The following is a 16,824-nucleotide window of genomic DNA, read 5'->3' as shown; positions in this document are numbered from 1 at the left end:
CGTGTCTGTCCTCCTTCCTTCCAGGAACCCTTATCTATGCAGCCCCAGGTTGGCCCTAATTGTCTGTCTCTGCCTCAGCTCCAGACTCCACCCTCTCAGCCCTCTCCCAGGGCTGTGTTTTAACCATTAAAGGGCCAGTGTGGGGCAGATGCCACTTCATATTCCCTTTCTAAAATCTATATATTTTAGAAATGTGCATCTGTCTGTTCATGAGTCTGTTTGTTCAAGAACTCCTCCAGAACAGTAAGAGCTAGGACCACCAAATTTGGTATGCTGCATCCTCTTATAACTTAAAACAAGTTCAGGATTTGGTTGTGCCAGGAAAATAGGAAGTGCTGGGAATGGGAATGTTTTCCATAACATGGAAAGGAAGGGGGCATGGATTGGAGGGATGTGATACTGAGAGTGGCCACTGGGGGCAATGAGTGCACAGGAGAGCTATACAGCAGCTTGACCCCTGGGAGCAGCTGCACCACGGAGTGACCAGAAGGGCTGGGGGCTTGCCATCTTGCCTGCCACCAGACCAGGTAAGTAGCCTGTGCCTCAAATCCTTCCTCCCAGCCTTTGTCTGTGCCTGCAGCACTAGGGGGAACACCTCTGCCAGATGGGGAGACTGGGGGGGCAGAAGGCCCCTGTCGGCTAGAGAGGAAGACAGGAGGCCCCTGCCGGCCAGGCAGGTTTGGTGGGGAAATAGTAGATCCCTGCCAGAAGGAAGGGTTGGGAGGGAGAGAAAGCCCCACCAGATGAGACCCACTCACCCTGAGCTGCTTCTCACTCCCCAACTCTCACTCTTACATGCCCTCCACATCCCCAGTCCCCTGCTCTGCTCCCTCTTCATCCTCAAGTCCCTGCCCTGACTCCTGCACTCTTCCCCCTACACTGCCCGCTCCCTGCTGTAAAGGACCCAGGCAACACTGGATAAGTCTTGTAGTATCTATTATAATGTTACACCCCATGGATGCACTAGTAGGGTGAATACATGATTCCTGTATATATAATTGAAGAAACGCTAACAGTTTTGTTATACATTTTTGCATATTTTTGTTGATACCCAAAATTTTGAAACTTTTCCATTTTTTATTTTCATTTTTGGTCCCTCCCCTTTTTCAACCTTTATTTATTACTGTTTGCCACTGAATTCAGAAGAGTGTATACTCCCTGCATTTTCCATTTTTCCTTTTGCCACTTCGTAATGTTTCAAAACTTCCAACAGTTGGAAAAGTTACAGAATAGCAAAATGAAACTCTGTTATTTCTCAAAAGTTGGAGAAATTTCAAAACATTACAAAGTAGTAAAAGGAACAGAAAAAAATGTGTGTATAGAAACCCAACCCCTAGATATGAGGGGGGAGAGAAAAAAACAAATGACAAAATCTTTAAAATTTAAAAATTTTCAAAATATTTTACTAAATAAATATATATATAAAACAAATTTTGTTCAGTTTTGAGCCTCAGAAACAACTGAACATTTTCACCCAATTGTTCCTTTTAATATAAAGAATAAAAATGATGGTAATGAGCCATCTCAGTAATACATGAAGGATATAGGCTGCATAGAAGTGCGGCGTGTTTTGAGGATTTCACCTGTCTGAGGAATCCACACCTTTGGTTCTGCCATATGGATGGACTCTGCTTTGGCAGGGAATGACAGAGTTAGGGAGGCAAGAATGTGCGAGGGTCACAGGGCAGGAATGGCTGCAATGCTAAGATTCCAAGCCCTTCAGGCCTTCCACAAACAGCTCCTTGTTCCACCCCCTGCATCTCTTGTGTCCTGTCAATGCTGGGTGTGGGGAGGGGAGGGGAGAATGACGATGGGGGTGATGTTCCTCCCAGTTACTGTAAGTAGGTCAGAGGCTGGAGGTTGTCCAGGATACTCAGCCAAGGCTTTGAAGCTAGATCCAGGCAAGGCAGATTGCTTGAAGAGAGAAGCCAGCCAAAGGGATCCAGAAAGCCAAACAAGGACGAAACTGAATGGGAAGAGGCATATACACATGGATAGGAAATATATCTTAAAGCACCCCCTGCCACAGAGCTGCTTGAAACCCATCTAGCTGCAGGCACAGCTATTCCAGGCTTGAGATCCCCTACTACAGCTCAGTCAATGCATGTGAACCTGGCAGCTCCCCTTCTTCTCAACCCAATGCCCAGCACTCACGGCTCTGGTGATGCAGCTCTTTCTAAACACTCGGTTCTGGGCCGTCTCATGGGGCTGCTTCATCCTGGCTTGTTACTCTCTATGGGTCTGTCTACACCGCACGATTTTTTTTGAGATAACTAGCATTACTTCAGAATAACAATACGAGCGTCAACACAGCAGTTATGTTATTTCAAAATAATTTTGAAATAACAGAAGGCTTATTCCAAAATCTGTAAACCTCATTCTGCGAGGAATAATGCCTATTCCAAAATAGCTATTTTGAAATAAAGCGTTTGTAGATGCTCCACTGCTGCTATTTCAAAATAGCCCCTCACCAGGGCCATTCTAAGCTATTCCTCCCCAGTGCCTCCTGGGGCTCTAAATCGATATAGTACATCTACATTAGAGAAGCCTGCCTCACACTAATTTTGAGGCTTCCCTGCAGTGTAGGCATGCTATTTCAAAATAAGCTATTTGAAATAGCTGGGCAATGTAGACATAGCCTATGTTATCCCAGTCCTGGGGATGCCCAGTTCACACGGTTCTGCCAGTGTATCTCTGTCCTGACCTACCATGCCTCAGGCGTTGCCAGTCTTTCCCCCCCCCCTCCCCCCCGCCTAGCTCCTGACTTTGTGGAAAATTATTGGGACTTTTCAGGAACGCTGACAGACCAGAGGAAGCAAAGGTGCTGCAGGCAAGTTAATACTTTTGCAATGCCCCAGTGTGTTGCTAGAGAGCACTGTGCTGAAGGAGGTCCTGGTTTTCAGACCTAAACCAGGGCACTGACACACTCATTCTGTTTAAAGATTCTGTGGTAAAATTTGTAAGACGGAGGTGTTAACCCTGACATCCCAGGTATGTCCTAACTTTGATCAGTTCATTCCTCTGGTCTAAAAGCCTCCTTTGGTGTCAGGTGAACACAGTTATCCTAAAATTGTGCAGTGACTGGCTCAGAATGGCTGCCACATTCCTTCCCAGCAGAAGTTAAGGTGTGAGAGACTGCTGGGTGGGAAGGATGTAGCGGAAACACAGCTCCCCCTTCTCTCCTTGTCTTGTTGGAGCAGCATCCTCAGACTGGTCCCTCTCCTTCTTGGCTGGAGCTCCCCTTCCTGTTTCAATCTACTCTAACTGCTCCTCCCCAGACTTGGCTGCATTGTATCAGGGAGTAAGGGAGTAATCCTGCAGATGAAATATTCTATGTGGAAATGCCAGCCATGAATATTCTCATGTGCCTCAAGGTTCTTTTGATTCCCTTGTCCTTGTTTTTCAGTTCCTAGCCTGGCTTTTTATGAGTGCTCTCATTCACTCTCTGCCCACTCCCTCTGTCTGTTGGGGCCAGCTGTGTCCCTCCCCAAGCTCTCCAAGTCTCTTTCTCTCCCACTTACTTTTAACAAAGCTGAGAAAAACTTCCTACACTGAAGAAAGAGAAGGAGAGAAATCAGGAAGGATGGATGGCAGGAGGAAAGGCTCTGGTGCATTTTGTGTGGCTGTGTCCGCCGGGACAGAAGCCAGGAGATCTGGATATTTTGTGATCGATGCTCCTGCTAAACGCCGCTGTGTATAAAGCCTCCCAGCCTGATTAACCACAGGCTGGGGGAATTTGGCCCCAGGCTGCCCCCTCTGAGAAATGTGGAATATCCCTTTCACCAGCTGAGGGATCTGAAACATCAGCTGCTTGGTCCCAGCTAACAATTTACCCTCAGTTGCTGCTCTTGAAGAACCAGGTAAGCTCCTAAATTTCCCCTTCTTTATCAGAGAGTCAGATGAAGAGGGCAATGTGCTGGGCAAATCTGAGTCTTCTGTGAGCTGATTTTGACTTATCCTAGTACAGGGAACTCCAACCTTTTTAACCACATGATCACTTTTTCTATTTAAGTGCAATGTAAGATCTACCTCAAACCCAAGTACCCTTGCCCCCATTTCCTTCCCGCCCCTTCTTTGAGGCCCTGCCCCTCCTCTATCCCTTCTCTGAGGCCTCACTCTGCTCACTCCATCCCTCTTCCTCTCCCATCCTCACTCACTTTCACCAGGCTGGGGTAGAGGGTTGGGGATGCAGGCTCTGGTCTTGGGCCAAGGGGTTTGGAGTGTGGGAGGAGCTCCGGGCTCAGCCCAGGGTGGGGTATTGGGGTCCAGGAGGGGTTTCAGGGTGCAAGCCTGGGAAGGAGTTTGGGTGCAGAGGGACTCATGTCTGGCATAGGAGGTTGGGTGTAGGAGGAAGTTCAGGGCTGGGACAGGGGTTCAAGAAGCAGGCTCTGGCTGAGCACCATTTAACTGAGATGGCTTCTGGGTGGTAGAGCAGTGGGGTTAAGGCAGGCTTACTCCTGCCCTGACCTTGCACCACTCCTGAAAGCAGATGGCATGTACAGCAATGGCTCCATGGTGCCATGTGCTGCCCCTCATCTACAGGCACAGAGCCCACAGCTTCAACTTGCCACGCTTCCCCATTATTGATTAATGGGAGCTGCAAGAGTGATGTCTGCAGGCAAGGACAGCATGTGGAGACCCCCTGCTTTGCTTTTCTCAGGGGCTGCAGGGACATGCCAGCCACTTCCAGGAGCAGCAATTATCATGGGGATAATTACTCCAGTCACGACAGGTTAGGCATTTTAGAACTCACTACTCAAAAAATTAAATTTAAGCGCAAGATAGAAATGAAAATTATGAAATGCACAGGTGAGTCAAAAACCAAAAATAAAATATTTTGCAAGCAGTAAAAGGAGTAACAACAACCCCGCACGTATGTATTGGGTCGGGAGTTGCAAGTGAAGGACAGTGTGTTTGTGAGAGTGACAGACCCAAACACAGTGGCTACGTCTAGATTGCATCCCTTTTTCAGAAAAGGGATGCAAATTAGACGTATCGCAATTGCTAATGAAGCGGGGATTTAAATCTCCCCTGCTTCATTAGCATAAAAATGGCTGCCGCTTTTTTTCGGCTTGGAGCTTTGCCGGAAAAAAGCGCCAGTCTAGACGGGGATCTTTCGGAAAATAAAGCCTTTTCCGAAAGATCCCTTATCCCTTATTTTAAGAGGGATAAGGGATCTTTCGGAAAAGGCTTTATTTTCCGAAAGATCCGCGTCTAGACTGGCGCTCTTTTCCGGCAAAACTCCATGCTGAAAAAAAGCGGCAGCCATTTTTATGCTAATGAAGCGGGGGAGATTTAAATCCCCGCTTCATTAGCAATTGCGATACGTCTAATTTGCATCCCTTTTCCAAAATGCAGCCAGTGTGTTAGCGTGACAGAGATTTGCATTGCCAAGTTCCCTCTTTCCCCTTCTCTCTGTGTGGAAATAGGATACAGGAGTAGGGGAAGGAGGGACACCCTGACATCAGCACCCCCTCATGGATGGAGGGGCAGCTGAAGTGCCTGCACTTGACAGTCTCTTGGCCAAACCAGTCAAGATCACCTGTCAGAGGCTCCAGATCTACTGGTAGATCCCAATCTACTGGTTGGTGACCACTGTCCTAGGAACTACAGCACCTGACCGGTATTCAGGATGCAGGGCATGGCAGAGAAAGGCAAACAGCTCCTCCCCATAGAACAATTATGGTGGGTGGTGGTGAGGGAATTCTTTCTGGCCCCAACTGGGGATTCGTGTATGTGCAGAAGCATGTGGATTGACAGACCTTGTATTTGGTATCTGCCAGGGCATGGCTGAGGAACATTGGCAGGGCACAGCACATGGGGAAACCTGTGATGTCACTGCCCAGCAAATCCAAGCGTGTCTGCCAGCACTAAGCCATGCAGGTGAAGAGTTGATGCTCCCTTTGAATTTGTTTCTTTAGGAAGCATAAAGGTACCAAGTGTATAGGATGGACAAAGACTTCGCTCCTTCCCCTCACAGGAGCCGCAGATGTATTCCAACCCTGGGAGCTGGCACCAGCCCCAGCCGTATCCCAGGTTTATCGGCACGGCACATGGGAGGCGGAGCACTGGCCCCACCCAGCCCCAGGCTGAGAAAGGAAACCCACCCTGATTCCTTCAGCCAGGACTCTGCAAGGCAGATTCCACCTGCAAAGGGGAGCGTGAGCACCAGGCCTAACTCTAGGCTTGCAGGCCTGAGGGAGCTGAGCAGCACTGGGCTGCCCATCCCGTGCCCTCTTTCTCCTGCATCCAGATCCCTTCCGTGGGCTGCGGCCAATGGTTTGGCACCAAGGAAGCTGAGCGCCATCTCACTGACCCTCCGCCGGAGTGGCTCTGCACCGCCACCTCACCGACAACTGCTCCCGTTAGGTTCTTCAAGGAGAGAGCAGCTCCAGGCGCCGCTGGTAAAGGAAGGACCAGGAGGAGGGGAGCTGACCTTGTCAAATCTGCCGCCGTCGCTTGGAGTACAAGCCTGGCTCCCAAGAGTGCCTCTGGGCTGCATGGAGGAGCAAACAAATACCTGGCATGATGGACAAATCAGTGCTGCATATCCAGGATCAGAAATGCCCACCACATTGCCTCCCTCAGGTCCAGATTTCCAGAGATGCTTGGCCCATGCTACCTTATTTCCTCCTCTGCCACATCCCCAAGGGAGGGGGAAACATCCCATGGACACATCCATGACAGCAGCTGGTCAAGAGTGCCAGGTGGCTACCAAGAGATTCAGTGACCCACTTGGTACGGGAATTCTGCAAGGGCGACTTGGATGTGGGAACATGCCATGTCCCGTTCCAGAGATGTGTGCTGAAGGGATGGTTCTGGGGGGCCGACTCTCTGCTGCAGATACCATCTTGTCTCCTGTGATGGACACAGTTGGGCCAACATGTAAGTCGAAGAGGGCAGCTGGACTGGGTTGAGTTTGGGGTCTTGTCCTGAAACATGCTGATGCATGAAGGTAGAAACAGGCATGAGGGTTTAGCTCTGAGGTTTCATCTTTCATGTGGTCCTATTCTCCCATTGTGCTGTTTCATGTGTTGAAATTCCTGCCATCAACCAGTCCTGATGGAGCATTACACTAACTGGGGGTGATAGTGGTAATTTTCCTTCTTATTTTCAGTCACACTTCATAATCATAATGGTTCATCATTTACAAATAGTATGGAAAGAGTTAATAGATGGTTAATACATGTAAGCATGATGCAGACATCTGTGTACAATAGATGCTTACATGTACATCAGAAGATGTTATTAGAGATGATTATCTAATCTAACAAGCTATCCTAGGGCGACCTATTAGACTAGGTAATAATTGAAGAAAACATCTAGCAATTGTTTAGAAGTGGGATTGAATTTTCTTTTTCATTTCTACATTTTAAAGAAGGAGGTTTTCAAAAACTTCATAAACCCCCCAAACCTTGCCAGTTCTGACTGTTACCCCCCTGGGCCAGCACTGTGCTCCAGCCGGACTACACAGACAGGGAAGTCGCAGCAGTGCAGGATCTTGCTATTGTGATTAGGACTGTGGGGATCTGAAGTGAAAATACAGCTGGTTCTTTTTAGGTGGCAATGCACTGAATGCCTCCTTTAGCCAAACAGGAGAATTCTCTGTAGTCCTCCATGGTCTAGGCCTGAGCTATCTCCAAATTCCTGTCTCAACACATCGGGCAGCTGCAAGTGTTGGCGACATTGAAGCTGATGGAGCCGCAGGGGAGGTCTGGGGCATTCTCAGTGGAAGGCTGTGGGATTCCGTGCCACTAGAGATCACGCTAAGCCTTTGTGGCTAGGTTTCAAACTCCTCTCTGAGCAGACTACCCCCCGGCTCAGTGGTGGCTGAGCAGAGCTTGGCAGTGCTTCCCTTGCAGATAAACAGCAGGATAATCCCACATAAGAAAGTGGCACAGATCATGGGAGGAATGGAAGGTACGGCCCTGCCAGATGAACACCAGTTTCCTTAATCTTGTCTGTGGGGCCTAGATACTGTGTTGCCAGGTGCATCACAAATAAGATGGACAAGCTTCATAGTCCCAAAGTGGAATTTAGAGATTTGATTTGCAGTTTGTCTCTAAATTTGTACTGTTGAGCTAGGGTTGCCAGGTGTCCAGTATTCACCTGGACAGTCCAGTATTTTCACCTCCTGTCCGGTAAAAAAATTCAGAGAATACTGGACACCTAAAACGTCCAGGATTTTCTGAATTTTTCCCCGGCCAAGAGGCGAAAATGGCGGGCACCTGGCAACCCTACAAACACTCAGCGCCTGGCCTCCCCCCACCCCCAAGTCTTCCCCCGGCCCCCGACCCTAGCCCCAACCCCCATGCTTACCTGGTTCCCCAAGACTGCCGGCACAAAATGGCTGCAGACCAATAGACCTAGGAGAAGATTTTGGGGTGGGGGGGTGTTTGGGTTTTTTGTTTCAACCGTCTGGCAACCCTATGTTGAGCTGCTATTTAAAAGGCTCATTCTTGTGCTGCTGTTTGCTCCTGGGCACAGTCAGTGACCAGTGCTGCCCTTCTGATTGGATAGTGTGTTAAATCCACTTTGCACCCCCTGGCCTGCAGTGCTGCTCCTCCATCCTTGTGTGTGACACTGCCCAGTCTGGAACAATACCAGCTTTGCACTTCCTCTTACCCTCTGTGACAGGCGGCCTGCTCCTTTAAAGGACAAGAAGCAAGGGCCAACCAGTCCTGGTCAAAGAGCCCACTCTGCCTTAATTGGTTGCATAAAAGCCTAATGGTGCTGGACCAATTGGGATCAGATGGCTGCCTTAAATACCTGGGCCTCATAAAAGAGCTGAGATAATTCCCTTTGGAGAAAACATAGGGGGCAAGATGGGCTCCTGTGGCAGGATCTAGAACAGGGGTCAGCAATCTCCAGTATGTGGCTCATCAGGGTAATCTGCTGGGGGCTGCAAGACATTTTTTTACAGTGACAGTCTCAGGCATGACATCTACAGCTCCCAGTGGCCACAGTTGCCCATTCCTGGCCAATGGGAGCTGCAGGGGGCTGTGCCTGAGGGAAGGCAATATAAACAAAATGTTTGGCTGCCCTCCAGCGGATTACCGTGAAGGGCCGCGTGTCGAAGGCTGCCGACTCTGGCCTGGCCTCAGAGCTAGTGCCGAGCAAAGAAGAGAGAAAGGTAGCCCAGAGGGAATGAGTCTGTGAGGGAGACTCTAGGGAAGGAGGCTGGAAGTCAGGGCTCTATCCCACAGCCAGAGAGACTTACAGGTAACTCAGAAGGAGAAGGGACTGGGAGCTGAGCTTAGTGATGGGCTGAAGAGGAGCCCAAGAGAGTGGAAGAACCTTTAGTTTGCTTGGGATTTTTGTTTTCCCAGAAGGGGGTGGAATCCTGAGCTAGGGGCCTGAGCCATATGAATTCTTGGGAGAGACAGAAAACTTGAATGAGGGGAAACGGAGGCAGGGATGGGCCTACAACACCATGCTTGGCCCCTAGGGGAGTGCTTACAGTGCATATTTGTGCAGCCCCAGTGTAGCTTAGAGCAGCCTCAGGGCTGTTCTAACTCATATTTGGGCTTCCCATGGCCCTGTAGCTGTGAATAGGGGGAAAGCAGTGTTGTCAGGCTCCCTCCCACTTCATCTCTGTCCCGGCACTTCCTTGCATCAGAAGCTGCAAGGATCAGTGGCTTAGAATTGTTCTGCTGCTCTGTGCCGCACAGCTGATACCCATCCCGAGAGGGGTTGTGGGTGTCAGGTTTTGGCCACTGTATGGGTTTGTGTGTGACTGGAGGAGCAAACAGACCACAGGAGAGTAGAGAATCAGGCCAGTTTTTCACAGGATTACACCAGGAGGAAGACAGCCGAGATCCAGACCCAACATCCCTCACAGAGATGCACGCTGGTCACATCCACACAGATACCCATCTTCAGCCACATGCATATATTCACAGTGACATGTGCACAAAGACCCAGACAGACACAGATGCCTGTAGGCACCTGGAGAGATACACAGTGTGTGCACAGTGACACAGACACATCTCTCCTTGCCCTGCCGGACACACAGACGTTAGCCGACAGACATTGGTTCTCTCTCCACTCCTGCCCCACACGGAGAATGGCCCAATCTCTGCACCTCTAGCCAACAACCAGAAACCGTGATTCCTGATTTTCCCTGGAGTAGGTGAGCTGGGAGTCAGGTCTAGGGGTTGACACTCCCCAAATGCTTAAAATCCCCCAACCTGCTCTCAGTCCTTCCTTAGTGAAACCCCTTCAGCAGCCTGCCAAAGGGTTAAATCTCTCTGCATAAGTGGCCGGGGTAGAGATGCTCCACAGACAGTATGTGAAAGCCACCTGGGAATAGAAAAGGCGAGGAGGGAAGCAGTGTGTGTGTGGGGAGGGGGGAAGAGCATATTCAGGGCACATCTAATCCATTCATCACAGCACCTCCCCTCCCCAGCAGTAAGCACACCCTCCCCAGCCCACCAATCCAGTCAGAGTCTTGCAGCAGCTTGGATGAAGCTTGGATCCAAGGAAGGGAGGGAGGGATAGCGTGGGGGAGATTTTGCAGGGATGTTTAATATGCAGGTCACATGATCTGACCATGGCAGCAGCAGCAGCAGCAGCAGCATCCCTGCTTATCTGAAACATCTAGTGAAGGAGAGAGAGAAGGAGAAAGAAAAAGCAAAACCTCTGACCAAGCCACACTGCACCCGTGTCAGGAGAGGAAAGTGAGGGGGAAAGCCACCCCTTGGGAGCATATTCAGAGACAAAGAAAAATTCATGTTCAAAGGTAGGTGTCCATGCTGATGCTTGCACACTCGCATGGCTTTGCCAGGGCTCAGGGATGCTGAAGGGATCCCCTGATGTGGTGGGCAGGTCCCTCCCTACACACACACACACACACACACACACCGAATGGGGACTTGCCAGTGCAGCTCCGAGGGCGGGGGAGAGGCGGCAGAATGTTTCCTTGTTGCCTTTTTCTCTTAACGGCAAAATTCTGGTATCCATGAAAGAGTGGGGTGGTTGTGCGGGGGACAGTGACAGCCGTCATCAAAGAGGGAAAGGAAAGAACCCCGGCTGGTGGGCCAGGGGTGGGAGAAACCACAAGCTCTTTTGCAGCTGGCTTGGCCCTTGTTAGTCGCAGACACTTGTGCGCTGGGCAATAGGAATGTCCTGTTCTAAACCCCAGGCACCTGAGTGGGACTCAGTGGGCAGGCAAGGAACCAAAGCCAGACACGGCTCCCGGCCCCCAGGCTGGTGGGGGATTGGGAACCCGTGATTATGGGGCTCAGAGCATGGCACTCTTCCAGGCTGCCGCAGGGCCCAGCTGTGCAACAAACCCTTTGGGACATGAGAGTCTAAGTGCAGCTCAGGGCTTGGGGAGCTGGGCACATGGGGAAGAGAGGTGTGTGCTGATGTGGGGGCAGAGGGCAGCAAGGCTTTCTCCTGAGGACTAGGCCAGGGCAGGGCATGATCCGTGGAAATGTCTCTAGGGGGAGATCTTAGAGAGACAAGGTGTGTGGGGCAACCTCTTGTACTGGACCAACTTCATCCGGTGAGGGAGAGCCAAGCTGTGGAGCATGCACAGAGCTCTTCTTCAGGTCAGAGCTGTCAGCGCCGGGGGCAGCGTTCCAGGGGAGGGATAGGATCCCCTCATCTACTGAACCATTCCAACCTAGAGAACAGAGAAACCTCCCTGCTGCAGCTGGGGAGGGGGCGGTGACCTAATAGTTCTGCCTCCTTTCTAGTGAGGCTTCAGCATGCTAGATTTCACTCAGATTGGAGAGAGATGGACTGCGGGCTCCCCAGGTGCACCAGGTGGTTGGTTATTAAAGGCTCACTAGAGGAAGGCTGGCTCAGGGGAGAATTTAGCAGCCCCAAAGAGCTGGTATAAGTCTCTCTGCCCCATTTGAGAAAACCTTTCTTTAGTGGGCAAAGAGACAAGCTGATCCTGTGGCCTCCTAGTGTTGCTGTGCACGGATTTAGACTGGATTGCCCTGCACTATACATTGGTGGTATTGTATGGACGTACATGCTGGAATAAATGGCCCCCTGGTAACTCTGGGACCTAGATAAAAATGAAAAGGCATCTTGTCTAGACAAGTGAGAAAAATGATTAACCATGATATTTCTTTAGGTCTGAATTAACGGATGTTCATGTCTGCAAGCCACGTGGAGTTTTGGCTTAAACAATAGCCGCTTGCTTTTTCAGGGGTGTACAGGAATGAGTGGCGTGCCGGATTCTGATTTGCCCACTAAGATCTCTTTACTCCACCCTGGCAGTGTAAAAGGGACCTTACAGTGTGTGTATGTGTAATTGCATTGTCAGAGCAGTGCCAGGGGGCTGTAGTGCAATCTGGACTGTGGAGGGCTTTGCCATTGATCTAAATGAGACCAGGATCAGGCCCTTATTAAATGGAAGGAGATACCCGGTAAGGCTATAGATGAATTGACTGGGTATTAAATAGCAGTTGTTCCTAGAGGCTGGCTCTATAGTGGTTGAATGTTTCCACTCCTCACTACATGATGCCATTCAGACAAAGAACAGGAAGGCGGAGGGAGGGGAGAAGGCGACTTTCATATCTAGGTTACTGGTTCTAATCTGCCCTTGAGGCAGTGATGACTGAAAGGCCTTACCATCTGATCTCTGTTCAGTGGCCTGCGTGTAGGGAGTTTGTGCAGCTATAGCCAGCTTTGAATGGCTGCTGTAAATGTAAGAGTGATGGACATGCAAGTGAATGAATATTAATGATGCTGAATGGTAGCTGTCATTATTATTATAATTCATTATTAGCACTTACACAGGGCTTTTCAGCTGTAGATCACAATGTGTTTTAAGTGGCATAGTTCCCTTTCTGGACTCGCTAAGGCAGTGGTCCCCAACCTTTTGGGGCTGCTGGGCGCCCGGGAGCAGCACTGCACGTGCTCCGCGCATGCTCCGTGTGCCTGGGGGCTGCACGGCGCATGCGCCACGTGCCCGGGGTGAGGCGCATGCACCGGGCGTCCGGGGCCCAAGAATGGCTCGGGCCGGCCCTGGTCACTAGGCGGGCTCACATAAATGCCCTGGTGGGTGCCATGGCACCTGCAGGCACAGCATTGGGGACCACTGCGCTAAGGTGTTCGGCCCCCTCTCAGGTGTTTGACCTTGTGCCCGTACCTAGCTTTGAATGGCATCTCACAGTTCTCCCACTCTTGTACTGGGGATCTGGGTACAACACACATCGCCCTGCAGGTCTGACTGGACACCTGCATCTCTTCCCTTGTTACAGGGACCAACGGCCTTCTAACAACAACGGAGTTTATTAGGCCTCTCCCACCAACAGGCTCACCCACCTTGTCTTTCTATTTGTATTAGTGCATGGAACAAAGCATTAGATAAAAGGGTGTAAAACACAGTCAACCTGTATCTTTAGTCTCTTCTAAGCCTACACTTTGCTACCAATTAAATGAGCGTTCCAGAAAAGAACTCTCTTTTCCCCCTTGAGTTCCAGAAAAGAACAGACCCAACTTCCACTTTGTTGGGAAGCCAAGGGAACTCCTGAAAGCCACCCTGGCCCCGGCTTGTGTCTCAAGGCTTGTTTACACAGGGACACTCAGGGAAGCTAAGGAGAACTAACACAAGAGGTGAAGTTAAAGTGCATTAGTTCAGGTGCGTTTAGCTACTGTGCAGATGTTCTCATTCAGAAGGAAAGTGGCCTTAGTTCTCTGTAGCTTAATCCATAGTGAACTAAGACCACTGTATTGACTCGACCTAGGACAAGCCCAGTTAGCAGGGATTTCTAGTCTCTTGCTGTAGCTCAGGAACAAGGTGCATTGGCAGTGCTTTGTGACAGCAACACGATATGGGGGAGTGTCTGGATCAGGACAGAAAGGCATTGGCAGAGCTGCCCAGGTGCCCAGGACCGAGATACCAAGGAGAAAGGGTAGCAGGCTAAGCAATAGGCGTGGGAGAGCTGGCTGGTTGAGCTTGGCATGTTTCATCTGATGTCTGGACTTTCCTGGCTGGCAGCAGCTTTGAGAAAGCTGGAAAAAGACAACAGCAGCCTTGAGGGAGGCTGTGTCAGCATAAAAATCACAAACTAGTTGTGACGTGGGTAGCTGCAAAGAGCTCAGCTGCTATTGCCTTACCCCGAGGGCTGCTGCAGCCTCCCTTTTGTAGAAGGAGCTGAGAATTGCTGGGCTCCATCAGACCAGTGGTCCCATCCAGTCTCCTGTCCACCCCCCATAGTGGAGTAATGTTGGATGCTACAGAGTTGCTCCTCCTCAGTTTAGAAAAGCAAGGAAAGGTGATTTCTTCCTGACAGTCCTTCCTCTGTAGACAAGGATTGAAGGAGCTTGGATCCACCAAATCTGTGGGTTCCTCACCCCACCAAAGCTGTAGGAGGCTATTTGGCCCTTTGGCACTGGCTAACTGGGTGGCTTTGAAAAGTCACGTGTGAGAGAAATTTTGTTTCCAAATTTCTCTGTTTTTATATTTTTATTATTTTTACATTCTGTCATTACATGTCGGCAGCAACATGCATGGCAACAGGCAGGCTGTAATATGACATAGCTGAAATGTTCCAAGTGTCACACTGTTTCGCTGCAAAACAAAGAGGAGGAGTCGCTTCGCTCGAGAAGAGATGTTTCAATCAGTGCTAAGTAGAAGCTGACCTTAATGAATTTAAAAATTAAACAACAGAATATTTCAACTGTTCTGTGATGTTATCATCATGACACTTGTATCCAGACAGCTCTTTCACCATGAAGGAAGACTGAAAAAAATTGGATTTGTTTAGTCTGGAAAAGAGAAGACTGAGAGGGGACATGATAGCAGCTTTCAAGTTCATAAAAGGTGGTTTACAAGGAGGAGGGAGAAAAATTGTTCTCCTTAACCTCTGAGAATAGGACTAGAAGCAATGGGTTTAAACTGCCGCAACAGTGGTGTAGGCTGAACATTAGGGAAACTTCCTAACTGTCAGGGTGGTTACGCACTGGAATAAATTGCTTAGGGAGGTTGGGGAATCTCCATCGCTGGAGATTTTTTTAAAGAGCAGGTTAAACAAACACTTGTCAGGGATGGTCTCTAGATTCTGACCAAGGAGGAATTGGTAGCTAGGTTCTCTATAAGCTGTGTGGCTGCCTATTAAGCACCACACAGGCACTCAGGGACTCCAGCCCAGGTGGACCTGCTGTGGCCTGAGGGACAGGCACTCTTCCCCAATCCCAACCTAGCTCAGCCGCTGACTTGCTGTGGCTGGGGGGCAGGGAGAACCCTATCCCATGGCTCCAGCCCCGGAGCTGCTGTAGTGGGAGAGGTCCCTCTCCTCCCCCTCCCTCTCTGCAACCCAGGTGCTGCTATGAGGAGAGAGAGCTAGAGGGAATCCTTTCTCCCCACCATAGCCCTGGGGCAGCCTGCACTCCAAACCCAACATCCCTGGCCCCTCCCCAGAGCTCACACCCCGAGATGGAGCCCTCACTCCCCAACCCCAATCCTCTGCTCCAGCTCTAACCCTCTCATTTCTGGCCCCACCCAAGAGTCCATGCCCCTGCTGGAGCCTTCACAGTAACCTCTGCCCAGGCCTGAGCCCCCTCCCATACTCCCTCAGCCCTCCCCCAGCACATGAATTTTGTTATACGTGCCAATATGAAGGTGATGTGTGACATATCACTTCCCTATTGGTACACACATCAAAATTCATTCTGCACATATGTGGGAAGAATTAGAAAGAACACCCAGACTAACACGGCTACATTTCTATCACAGATTAGTAGTGATTCTGAAGATGAAAGGCAATTTGGGTGACAGAGATCATGAAATGAGAGATTTCATTATTCTAAGGAAAGGAATGAGTGAGAGGAGCAGGATAAAGACAATGGACTTCAAAAAAGAAGCCTTTAACAAACTCAGAGAACTGGTAGTTAAGGTCCCATGGGAAACTTCCAAGGGAAAAAGGAGTTGAAGAGAGCTGGCAATATTTAGAAGAAACAATATTAAAGGCAAAATTGCAAACTACCCAATGAAAAGGAAAGGTATGAAGAATTGTAATTATTGAAATTATTAAATTGAAATTATTTGCACTGTTAAACAATAATATAATGCCATTTATTAAAATATTTGTGGAAGATTTCTACATTTTCAAATATTTTTATTTCAGTTACAACACAGAACACAAAGTGTACAGTGCTCACTTTATATTTATTTTTACTACAAATATTTGTACTGTAAGAACAAAAGAAATCACATTTTCAATGCACCTAATACAAATACTGTAGTGTAATCTTTTTATCATAAAAGTTGAACCATAAATGTAGAATTATGCACAAAAACAACTGCATTCCAAAATAAAACAAGCAGAAGCTGTAGAGTTTATATCAGTCCACTCAGTCCTACTTCTTGTTCAGCCTATTTCTCAGATAAACAAGTTTGTTTACATTTGCAGGACATAATACTGCTTGCTTCTTGTTTAGAATGTCACCTGAAAGTGACAACAGGTGTTTGCATGGCCATGTGGTAGCCAACATCTTAACATATTTATGTGCCAAATATGCTGAAGATTCATATGTCCCTTCATACCTCAACCACCCTTCCAGAGGACATGTGTCCATGATGATGACAGGTCCGGCTTGATAATGATTCAAAGCAGTGCAAACCACCACATGTTCATTTTCATCATCTGAGACAGATGCCACCAGCAGAAAGTTGATTTTCATTTTTAGTTGCTGCATCAGAGTGTTGCTTTTTTAAGACTTCTTGTACCTTTGGTCGAGTGCTGTAGCTGTCTTTAGAAATCTCACATTGGTACCTTTTTTGCATTTTGTCAAATCTGCAGTGAAGAAGTTCTTAAAATAAGTAACATGCTGGGTCATCATTCAAAACTGTTATAACAT

General features: G+C 49.0%; 1 protein-coding gene across 6 annotated transcripts in view; it reads left to right on the top strand.

Moving 5' to 3' along the window:
* Positions 1-3,236: 3,236 nt before the first annotated feature.
* Positions 3,237-16,824, top strand: part of SEPTIN3 (septin 3) — a 33,572-nt gene continuing 19,984 nt past the window's right edge. For 2 of the 6 annotated variants that reach the window (XM_075935777.2, XM_075935772.2), the window contains exons 1-2: positions 3,541-3,860; positions 5,922-6,885. In XM_075935777.2, the coding sequence (XP_075791892.2) occupies positions 5,949-6,885 (937 nt within the window). In that variant the 5' untranslated portion in view covers positions 3,541-3,860; positions 5,922-5,948. Of the gene's footprint in view, positions 3,861-5,783; positions 6,886-10,507; positions 10,742-16,824 lie in introns of those variants that run through there. The other 4 variants (XM_075935783.2, XM_075935781.2, XM_075935775.2 and 1 more) reach the window with 3 other exon arrangements.

The sequence above is a fragment of the Pelodiscus sinensis genome, chromosome 1, assembly GCF_052426305.1.
Source record: "Pelodiscus sinensis isolate ZL-2025 chromosome 1, ASM5242630v1, whole genome shotgun sequence".
Taxonomy (NCBI): domain Eukaryota; kingdom Metazoa; phylum Chordata; order Testudines; family Trionychidae; genus Pelodiscus; species Pelodiscus sinensis.
The sequence above is the reverse complement of the archived record's forward strand: the minus strand, read 5'-3'. Positions and strand labels throughout refer to the sequence as shown.